Here is an 11,535-nt window from a genome sequence, read left to right as displayed (position 1 = left end):
GCTGTTTCTTCAACATTATGCCAGGCAGTATACACCATCATGTGTCCCAAGTAAGGACTCTGTACAAAAAGATCCTTCAGCTTCATCGTGTGTTGCCACTGGAACTGAAAGCCTTGGGAGATCAGTATGTGAAAGATGAATTCAGGCGACACAAATCCATCAGTCTTCAGGAGGCCCAGCACTTCCTACAGGAGTGGAAGGCAAGTGATTTCTTCTATACTTGGAGTTTAATTTTGGTGCTTTGGATTAGTGCCAGATACAGTGTGTCAAGGCTTCATCATTTGCACCCCAAAGGTACCTGCAATTCCCCCTGAGCTTCTTAAAAAGTTGCTGTTGAATTGAAATGCTTAATATGACAAAAGTAGAAAAGTGTTAAGTGCTTGGCAAATAATCGTGGTACTTGTATTCACTAATTAAAATAAATTTAAGTAAATTTAAAATAAAAAGAAATCAGATGATGTAGTTTTTCTCCTGGGCTCACTATCTTATTTATTTTGAATATTTGGACTTTTAGTACTTCTTTCTATATTTCACTTAAGTTTACCATATTTTCCGGCGTATAAGACGACTGGGCGTATAAGACGACCCCCTACATTTCCTGTTAAATTATAGGGTTTGGGCTATACTCGCCGTATAAGACTACCCCTCTTCCAACGCACACCAAATAAAAATTAAAAAACATCAGATTTGATTTTAATATGGTAATTTTAATTCAAATGCTTATGACGTGCTTAGTAGGAAAACTGTCACTTATAAACATAAGGCTGTTTGTCATCAAACATGTAAACATAAAACAGTGCAAGTGGATTAAATAATAATAATAATAATAATAATAATAATAATAATAATAATAATAATAATAAGAAGAAGAAGTTGGAAGGGACCTTGGAGGTCATCTAGTCCAACCCCCTGCTAAGGCAGGAAACCCTATACCATTTCAGACAAATGGCTGTCCAGTCTCTTCTTAAAAACTTCCAGTGTTGGAGCATTCACCACTTCTGGAGGCAGATTGTTCCACTGGTTAATTGTTCTAACTGTCAGGAAGTTTCTCCTTAGTTCTAGGTGGTTCTCTCCTTGACTAGTTTCCATCCATTGCTTCTTGTCCTGCTTTCAGGTGCTTTGGAGAATAGCTTGGCTCCCTCTGCTTTGTGGCAGCCCCTGAGATATTGGATCACTGCTATCATGTCACACCTCACCCTTCTCTTCGTTAAGCTACACATACCCAATTCCAGCAACCGTTCCCTATTTTCCTAATTCACTTTTTCACTTTTCCTAATTCACTCTAAAGCTTTCCCTGCGCAGAGCCTTAAATAACACTAGCTGTCTGCAATTAGTGCAGGTTCGCATCCCACCAGGCTCAAGGTTGACTCAGCTTTCCATCCTTCCAAGGTAGGTAAAATGAGGACCCAGATTGTTGGGGGCAATAAGCTGACTTTGTAATAATGCTGCTTGGGGGGGTGGGGGGGTGAAAGCCCTAATAAACAGGCATATACACAGAATGAAGGCTATTGCTAAGCACATTGATTTGTACTTTAAATTGTAAGCCACCCTGAGTCTTCAGAGAAGGGCAGGATATAAATGGGATTTTTTAAAAAAAAGACCAAATGGGAGATCCGCTCCAGGTTTTCCAGCCCGCCCAGTTCCTGAGTCAGATATGTTCTTAGAGCTAAGCCGCTGCTCTGGCTGCTGCCTTCCCCACCTGCCTTTCAAGTTGGGATATACTACAGCTGCTCTTCAACTTTAGAAGGAAAGACGCCCAGACCCCAGCCTGTAAAAAATCACAGACTGCAGCTTCTTCTCCAATTGGTCCCGCTTTCCCTGCGCAGACTAAATGGGAGATCCGCTCCAGGTTTTCCAGCCAGCCCTGTCCCTAAATTTTCAGCACCCGGAGTATAAGATGACCCCTGACTTTTGAGAAGATTTTCATGGGTTAAAAAGTAGTCTTATATGCCAGAAACTACGGTAAATGTGGCCCTTTATCCAAATAAAATTTGGACTTTATCTATCTTATTGTGCAGTCTTTCTGGTAATCTTAAATTAAAATAATGTCAAATAATAGTGCTCGTTCTGTAATTAATGTATATTGCAGGGCACCAGCTTCATTTGTTTTTATCTTATAATTAGGATGAGGGGCCACAGTGGCCCAGTGGTTAAAGACACTGAGCTTGTTAGCTAGAAAACTGACAGCCAAGTGCTGTGTGACAGGGTAAGCTTCCATTACTTGCTCCAGCTCCTGCAAACCTATCTGTCATGGTTCTGACTAATGAAACCAAATACATCAGAACTCTGAGGTTTGAAGTTTCCTCAAAGTACATGTTTATTGGATACATAATATCAGTATGGTCAAAAGTGCAACCAACTCTAAAATTCCCCTTAGCAATTCAATGTAATTAAATGTAAGAATTCCCTCCCTTCTACTATGCTGTAGAGTATAGATCATGTTACCCAATAAAAGCAATTGGTGGGCTTCGTGAAACCTCTTTTCTCCACCTTCCAGCTCCTGTGGAAATGATCTTAGTTCCCATGGGACTGCTCCGTGTTCAGTCTAGCAAAGCTATCATTTTCCCTTTTACCTTTTCCCCTCAACCTGTGGCAACTCAGAATGACAAAAATGGCTTCAGCCAGGTTCGTTTCAGAACTTGACTTCAGACTCCCCTAAAGAGAAAGCAGTTCCTGAAAATAAGAAGCACCGATACACATTAGTATTTCACTAATTTCTTATTCTATTGTCTGGGGGTTCTTTAGGTTTTTGGGATATTTATTATGAAACTTCTGTATTAATTTATTTACCTTTACATCTTTACTCTTCACCCATGTAGCCTCGGGCAAAGGATAGCCCTTCCATTGAAATAAGTACTGTAATTTCCCCTTATATCATCTAGAATCAGTAATTCATTTTATTTCATAATAGGACCTGGGGTAGTTCAAGGTACTGGTCTCAGTGTTGATTCTACAATTGGTTTCAACAAACTGCAATGGAAAACTGGATGTATCTTCCCCACAGCTCCACTGTGACTGGGTTTATAATTTGTACGATAGGGAAGGGACCAATATATTTAGGTTCTAGCTTTTCAAAGCATAGTTTTAATCTTAGATATTTGGTTGAGATATAGACTTTCACCTCTATATGAAACGTTTTCTGGGGGAATCGCTTCTTATTTGCTTGCACTTTTTGAATCTCTGTGGCTAAGGTACATTTAACATTTGCCAAAGCGCTCTCAGTGAGTTTACCTACTCAGTCAGTGTTTGTGAGGAGGTGGGCTCTTGAAGATATTCAGGCATGGGAATGAACTCCCTGCCTGTAGCCATTTTGAATGGAGTAAGTCCTGTACTGCTGTGCACAATGTTATTGTATGCCACTTCAAAAGGCAGGATACCTACCCAATTAATTTGCTGATAGTTAACATAGCATCTCAGGTATTGTTCTACCATTGCATTCACATGTTCAGCAGCTCCATTCATATTCGGATCAAAAGCCGAGCTGAGCCCCTAGGTGAATCCGATCAGCTTCAGGAACTCCCTCCAGAATTTTGCTGTGAATTGGACCCCTCAATCTGATATAATTCTTCTTGGTGCTCTGTGGAGTCTGTAGATATGTTTTAAAAACAGTTTCGCCAGTTTCTAGGTGGAGGGGAGTCCAGGGCAGGCTGTAAAATGAGCCTGCTTTGAAAAAAGTCAATAACAGTCCATATTAAGGTATTTCCGCTATTTTCCAGGAGTTCTACAATGAAATCCATTGCAATTTCTTGCCAAGGCTGGGATGATTTTGCAACCTGCTGTAATAGACCAGGGGGCTTTCCTGGTCTTTTCTTCATGGCAGCACATATTGCACAGCTCTTTACATAACTTTCAATATCTTTTTTCATTCCTGGCCACCAGAACTGCCATCTTACTAAGTATAAAGTCTTTAGAAATCCAGAGTGACCGGCTTGCTTGACATCATGGCTTCATTATAGGGCTTGGAACCTGAGGGTGCTAGGAAGGTACAATTTGGAACCAGGGGTCAGATTTCAGTTCGGTTCTGAGTTTCTGGATCAAGCTGCTGTTGGGGTCAGGGGATTTTTTTGTGCTTGGTGTCTAGTGGTGACTTGAGAGACTTTTTGTGGAAAGAGGATGGCTTTTATACTTGTGGCATTCTAGACAAGGCATCAGCTAGGAATTTCTTCCCTCCAGGAATGTACCTCATCGAAATATTGCACCTATCAAACTGTTTGGGGAATAACTTCTGCAGGGTTAAAAGTTCCTCAAGATTCTTATGGTCAGTCCACATCTCAAATGGTATCTTACTCTCCTCTAGGAAATGGTGCCAGGTTAGCAATGCCCATTGCACAGCCAATACCTCCTTCTCCCATACAGACCATCACTGCTCTGTGCTGATTAGTTTCCTGGAGGTGTAAGGGCATGGTTGCAGGTCCCCCTTGTTGTTTTTCTGAAGAACTGCTCCCACTGCAACATCACTGGCATCCGCTTGGATGATGAACTCCTCAGAATTAGGATGTTGGAGGACTGGTTTTCCTGCAAACAATCTTTTAAGCTATTCAAAAGTTGCTTGGCATTCCATAGTCCATTTTAAAGGTTGGCTGGGATGGTGTTTTGCCCCCCCCTTTACCTGTCTTCAAAAGTTCAGTAATCAATAGAGCTATTTTAGCAAAGGAGGGGATGAATTGCCGGTAAAAATTAGCAAACCCCAGAAAGCTCTGTAGTTGCTTGTGAGTTCAAGGGGGTTGCCATTTAAAAAGGCGTTGACTTTTTCTGCATCCAGCTCCACCCCTTCATTTGAAATTTGGTACCCTAGGTAGTCAAGGTGTGTCTGATGGAACTGACATTTGAATGGCTTGATGTAAGGGTTTGCCTTTAATAATTTTTTAAGCGCTTCGTGAACCAGCCTGATTTTTCTTCCATTGTTTCTGTAAAGATAAGGATGTCATCAAGATAAACTAGGACCCCCTTTGTTTCATCCACTTTACCAAAGGAATTCAGCCCCCCTTGGTAAGCACAGTCATTGACTTTCTGAGGAAGACAGAGAGAAGATTGCAAATCGCAGTCACAATATAATGGGGCACTTGGCAACTGGCAATAAGTGTGAAAAGGTTGCGAAGCATCCAGATCATGATTACTGTGACGAGGGGGGAGCCATGACCTTTTACATCATCTGGAAATGCTTCATGGGCCATGAAATACCCTTTCTGAAGATTATAGTAACTTTGAAGATTCATTAAATGACTGGTTGTAAATCAATGACTACCTGTAATATGCCAACTTTAAGGCCTATACTGCAGCTTCATCTATTTCTTACTTTAAATTGATGGGAAACACTGGTTTTTTTTAGCAATTGTGGGATTCAGTGGTTGCAAACCCTTTTTTTGGACCGCATGATGTCCTAGACCTAGGGTTTCAAATTATCTAACTTTATTTTATATCGGGAGGGAATCTTTTATTTGCTGAGGTACACATCACCACACAATAACTTTATTGAAAGTTGTATATGGTTAACGCTAGAGCCAAAAATAGATGGAGAAATAGACGTTCTCTCTCTGAAATCTCTTCTTTTGTTTGGCTTCCAAACAACAGGCTGCTTGAAGGAAATTGCAGATATTTCTTACTAGAGGCCAAGACTGGCCTTTTGAAAGAACTTTTGAAATTTAGCCTGTTTGAAATAGACTGGAGGCTGTAAGATACACATCCATCTTACGCTCTTCATGTTGCAGAAATAATTTTTAAAGCTATGTAAGCTTATTCTCTCCTAGATGTAATCAAGAAGCAATCCTCCCAAAGAGCTGCTTAGATTAATCAGTGAATCTGACTTAGAAGTTTTCATGGGATCGCAGAATATTATTGGTGCTCCTTTGATATTGATGGTATATATTATTAAAGCAAGATATACAAACCTTTGGACAGCATATCTTCTCTCTTTCTTTTGATGTGAATCGTGATTATACTAGGAAATCTTTAGTTATTCGAAGTTTCTTTTGTCTAAAGCAGGAAACTAAGGTTTTATGTTTTGGAACTATGATTTGAGGTAATGTTTTGCTTATTCTAAAGCGTGGTGGCGCAACAGCTCCCTTTGTTCTTGGATGAAGCTGATTATCTAGACCCGTACTAATCGGGTTTCAGGCCCGGGTACAGCACGGAGACGGCATTGGTCGCGCTGGTGAATGATCTCTGGCGGGCTCGGGACAGGGGCTGCTCCTCTGTCCTAGTCCTTTTAGACCTCTCAGCGGCTTTTGATACCATCGACCATGGTATCCTGCTGCGACGTCTCAGGGGGTTAGGAGTGGGAGGCACAGTTCTCCAGTGGTTCTCCTCCTACCTTCTTGGACGTTCGCAGTCGGTGTTGGCAGGGGGGCAGAGATCGACCTTGAGACCTCTCATTTGTGGAGTTCCTCAGGGATTGGTTCTCTCGCCTCTCCTGTTCAACATCTACATGAAGCCGCTGGGTGAGATCATTCGTGGTTTTGGAGTTGGGTATCATCAATATTCTGATGATACCCAGCTTTTTATTTCGACCCCAAACCACCCCAGTGATGCCCTCGACGTGATGTCCCGCTGCCTGGAGGCGGTCCAGGTCTGGATGGGGAGGAACAGGCTTCGACTCAACCCTGACAAGACTGAGTGGCTGTTTGTGCCGGCATCCCGAGAAATTCCGATTATTCCATCTCTGGCCATGGGGGGTGAGCTATTACCCCCCGTAGATAGGGCTCGCAACTTGGGGATCCTTCTAGATTCACAGCTCTCTTTGGAAGAGCATATTGGAGCTGTGACTAGGGGGGCCTTCGCCCAGGTTCGCCTGGTGCGCCAGTTGCGGCCCTATCTAGACCGGGATGCCTTGCGTACAGTCACTCATGCGCTCGTGACTTCTCGTCTAGACTACTGTAATGCTCTCTACATGGGGCTGCCCTTGAGGTCCACCCAGAGACTTCAACTGGTGCAGAATGCAGCCGCGCGAGTTGTCTTGGGGGTTTCCCGATACTCCCATGTTACACCTTTGCTCCGCGAGCTGCATTGGCTACCAGTTGCCCTCTGGGTGAGATTCAAGGTGTTAGTGATGACTTACAAAGCCCTACATGGCATGGGTCCGGATTACCTACGGCAACACCTGCGGCCGGCGTCAACTTCCCTCCGTCCAGTGTGCTCCCACAGAGAGGGCCTCCTCAGGGTGCCTCCGATCAAAGAATGCCGATTGGTGGCCCCCAGGGGGAGAGCGTTCTCTGTGGGCGCGCCAGACCTATGGAACCGCTTACTGGTCGAGCTCCGGATGGCCCCCGAAGTTTGCTCCTTCCGGCGCAATCTCAAAACCTTCTTTTTTGAACAAGCTGGGCTGGTCTGACGGGATGGGGTTGGGTTTTTTATAATTAGTTTTAACTTTTAATATGTATTAATTACTACGGGCATAGTTGTTTAATCACTTTTTAATTTTTGTATCCTTTTTTTTATTATGTATTGCCCTGTTCACCGCCCTGAGTCCTTCAGGAGAAGGGCAGTATACAAATTAAATTATTATTATTATTATTATTATTATTATTATTATTATTATTATTATTATTATTATTATTATTATTATTATTATTTAACTAGAGCTTTAGTTTCTAAAGAAAATGGGAAAATATAGTTAATTAGCAGCTTTCCAGTTTCATTACAGCTTTTATTTATCTAAATAAAAAGATGTAATGAAACTGGGAAGCTGCTAATTAACTTGATGTTTTGGCTTCATTAAAATTTATTATTGTCAACACCAAATCATTATGTTGCTTTGGCTTTTTGTGTGTGTGTGTGTGTGTGTGTGTGAAAAGCTGACTGTTTGCATTCAGTCCATACTGGTCAGCTCTTAACTCAAGCTTCGGGATATATTGTGGGTCTGGCTCCTGAGATATACACAACTCCAGGTTTAAGATTATTATAGTTTCCTTATAGTATACTGTGTAATGAATTGGAATGAATTTAGGTATACTTACCTATAAATTTAGTAACAGAAATCTTTCCCTCATGCTTAAAGTAACCTTCTATAATAACTAGGTAAAGAGGTCTATAGTGTATTTATTCAGAAAAGAGAAAGGCAAAGCAATAGGAAAAAAATTGTTGTACTGTTGCTGCAAGCTGTATCCTGTTCATTTCAGCCTTCCCAATCCAGTGCACTCCAAATATTTTGTACTATAACATATTAAAATGTAATAGAAAGCAATGAAGATGTTTATCCTGAAACATAATTAAAACAGATTTAAAGATGAGAAACCCACAAATTATTTTATCTGCAGAAATGTACTGGGGAAAAAAACCTAAGATATGTTACATAGTTCTCTTATTCATAACATTTCTTCTTGTTTCTCAAAAATCATTTTTAAAGCAATAGATGCTGGAAATATTTTTTTCACTTATGTAATGTTTTCCTAATTGAGTGTTCTAGAACAAGAAAAAAAAAGACCTCAGCACTATTCTTAAGCAACTGAAGGAATTCCATAACCTAGTATATTTCAGATCTATTAAGGCTGCCATTCCCAGAATTCGTACCTTGTAGCCATAGTGACAGAAATCTGGAACTTACAGTTTTATTGCATTTGGAAGATCTCAGTTGAGACAGGTTTGGCTAGGTTAATGTAAAACAAGTAATCTTCAGGTTGAGCTAAATCTCTAGTGACTTCACAGACATGTCCATGTAATTTTCTCAGCAACAGTAGAGAAATGTTTGCTGTTCCTTCTTCAGGGTTGTTGTTCATTTTTTAAAATTATTTACCATTCTAGTTAGTAATCCCAGGATTTTTGGGTAGTCTCAAAGTGCTATTTATAGCTAACCCAGCTTAGTTTTTATAAATCTGCTAAATTTACCTAGTTCAGCTACCTACTTGAGTTCAGGCTAAGATAATAAAAGTTAAACTCTCCCTGACCTATTAAAGATATTTGTCCTTTTCCTGCAAATTTTGGCATAATCTGAGCAGTGAGGTTTGAGGCTATGGATTTTTTTTGTGGGGGCCTCCTTGGGATTGTTTTTATTAATCATCCAGGATCTTTGATCTAATAATTGGAATCAAGTGGTACAGGCAGTTTGATGGGAATCAGGTAAAATATATGCCAAGGTGCAATGGGATTGATTAAGAAATGGATGTATCTCTTTCTCAGATATATACTTATATGAAGATGAGGTGTTTAACAGCTTCTGATTGGGAGTTTTGTTCTAGGTTTTTGGTGCATAGGATTTGAGCTTATTTTACTTTGGAATTAATTATTAATTATTTGGAATATCCCACCTATAACAAAATAATAGGTGGCCAAGAGAGATTCCTGAAGCTGCTGAAGGTGAGGCATTACAACCTTAACTTCAGCTACTTTAGATTTTGTGAATTTCAACTCTTAGAATTCCTCAGTAAGCATTAGTGGATTCCTGCATTAGTGGATAGACTGTTCTGGACAAAAAATGATGTGCAATATCAGTCATCTTGCTTTATTGCAGTAGGTTCAAATGTTTTTACTTCTAAGAATCAACTTTAATTGAAAGTTGTATTTTGGTTCTTACTTCTTAATTTCTCACTGAATAGTTCTATAATAGTGGAACTATTCTTGCAAACCATCCCAGATCAAGATACAACCTAGATGTATCAGTTGGCAGGTTAGAAGAAATGTATCTTCATACCCTATATATGCCATCATATATACATAGCTAGCATTGGCCAACTGATCCATGCCTCAGTCACTAGCTGATTTGCATAAATACACCTGTGTGGCCAAAGGTTAATACATACTATAGATTGCCCACACCTCTGTTAATGATAACAGTATAATGGAAAGACAGCAGCTTTTGCAGTTGATACCTGCAAAAAACTTCCTTCTGTTTTCAGAAAGATGGTAAGTCTACAGAAGCTCCAAAGATTGAAGGAAAGATCTTGAATCAGCTAGGGAGAACATAGGACCCAGTATTCTAAACTCAGGAACTAGAAACTTGCAACTTCAAAACAATAGAATGGATTTTTACTTCCAGTCAAAATATTCATTTTGACTAACCATTTTGTGAGTTCATGTTGGGTCTGCTTGTTGCAGAAGTGAAAATTTCGTTGCAACACTGCAATTTTATTGTCTTCTTTATATAAGGTTGCATTTTCTGAAATGACCCACATGATGGCACCAAATACCTGTGTCAGGGCTTTTTGAAAAAAAATTAGTTTCATTGAAGGTAGTAAATAGTCGAGGGACTTATGGTAAAGTGCATTGACCTGGCCCTGTGAACTGATTCGTTACAAAATTGTTTATTGCTGTTTTGGTACAAAGACCAGACATCACCTCATAGTTTAAAGACTCCCATGAATATAAGCAGGAAAAAATATTAGGGGATTGGACTGGGAAAAATATCTTAAATATTATCAATATAGGACACTGCCTATTATCAGGTCAATGGCCTGCTAAAATGCTAGGTAGTGAATCTTTTCCATTACCTTATCCTATCAAATGGAAAGACCACTAATTGAATCAGGGCTCCTTGACATAAAACATAAAGGCTTAGCCTTTCTACTCACAACATATTCATTAGGGATTTTAAATTTTGTTTATTAATTCAGTGTACAGACTGCCTAATGGAAACAACTCAAAAATAGCATATGGCAGAGAATGGGTCTGAATTTTTTTTAAAGGCGACGTTTTCTACCTGCATAGTTCCTTATGTCCTTTTATATGAGAATGTATAAGTAACTAATGAATTTTATTCTTTTTGGGGCACCTGTTGAATTAGATTTTTTTTAAAGTTTCTGAACTCCCCTGACAAATATAGTTCAAACCTAGTTGAGGAAAGGTGCTCTTATGATCCAGGTGCAGTATCTTTTGATGATAGACAAACTAGGTTCTCTGGTCACTCTTGATTTAAGCATATTCACATACTGGCTCTAAGAGATGAGTTACCTGGTTTAATAAGTAGGACCAGCCACTGTATTTTATACAGACACTGCTACACCTAGCAATATTGTATCCTTTAACTGTACAGTATAAATAAGAATTTCCTTTCCTCTGTCTTGAATCTTCCATCATACTTTATTAAATAACCATTTTAGCAAGTCTTATCCTTATTTATGGACCATTTATTCATCTTCTTGTTAATTCTACATTCTTTCCAGCATCATGTTCTAATGTTTTTTAGAAACCCCATCCTAAGGATTTGAGCTAATTGAACTATTCATATGTGGATCTGATAGTTTGCTCCTTATAATTTTGTAAAGAAGAACTTAACAGTTTCGGTGTTAACCTCTTCTGTACACCTTTTTTCATTCAAATATCAATGATATTTCTTAATAAATATATTTCTATTTCTGGTATATTAACTGTAAGGTTAGAATGTTCAAAATACTTCATATTGTTACTGATAGTATATTTTATAATATATTTTATTTATATTGCTTTTAATGAGTTGGATCTCTGAAAAGTTTGACAATGAAATATGTATTTCAAAAATAGGGGTTATTTTTTAAATGAGTGTGTAATATATTTTTTTTAATCCCATTTATATCCCGCCCTTCTCTGAAGACTCAGGGTGGCTTACAATTTAAGCACAAACCAATGTGC

At 39.3% G+C, this 11,535-nt stretch overlaps 1 protein-coding gene across 1 annotated transcript in view; it reads left to right on the top strand.

Moving 5' to 3' along the window:
• Nucleotides 1-6: 6 nt before the first annotated feature.
• SDHAF3 (succinate dehydrogenase complex assembly factor 3) overlaps nt 7-11,535 on the top strand; it is a 31,576-nt gene continuing 20,047 nt past the window's right edge. The window contains exon 1 of the mRNA XM_083376365.1: nt 7-200. Coding sequence (XP_083232491.1) covers nt 18-200 — 183 coding nt within the window. The 5' untranslated portion in view covers nt 7-17. The remainder of the gene's footprint in view (nt 201-11,535) is intronic.

The sequence above is a fragment of the Vipera ursinii genome, assembly GCF_947247035.1.
Source record: "Vipera ursinii genome assembly, chromosome: Z".
Classification (NCBI taxonomy): domain Eukaryota; kingdom Metazoa; phylum Chordata; class Lepidosauria; order Squamata; family Viperidae; genus Vipera; species Vipera ursinii.
Note: the sequence above shows the minus strand (reverse complement) of the source record. Positions and strands in the feature narration are given on the sequence as shown.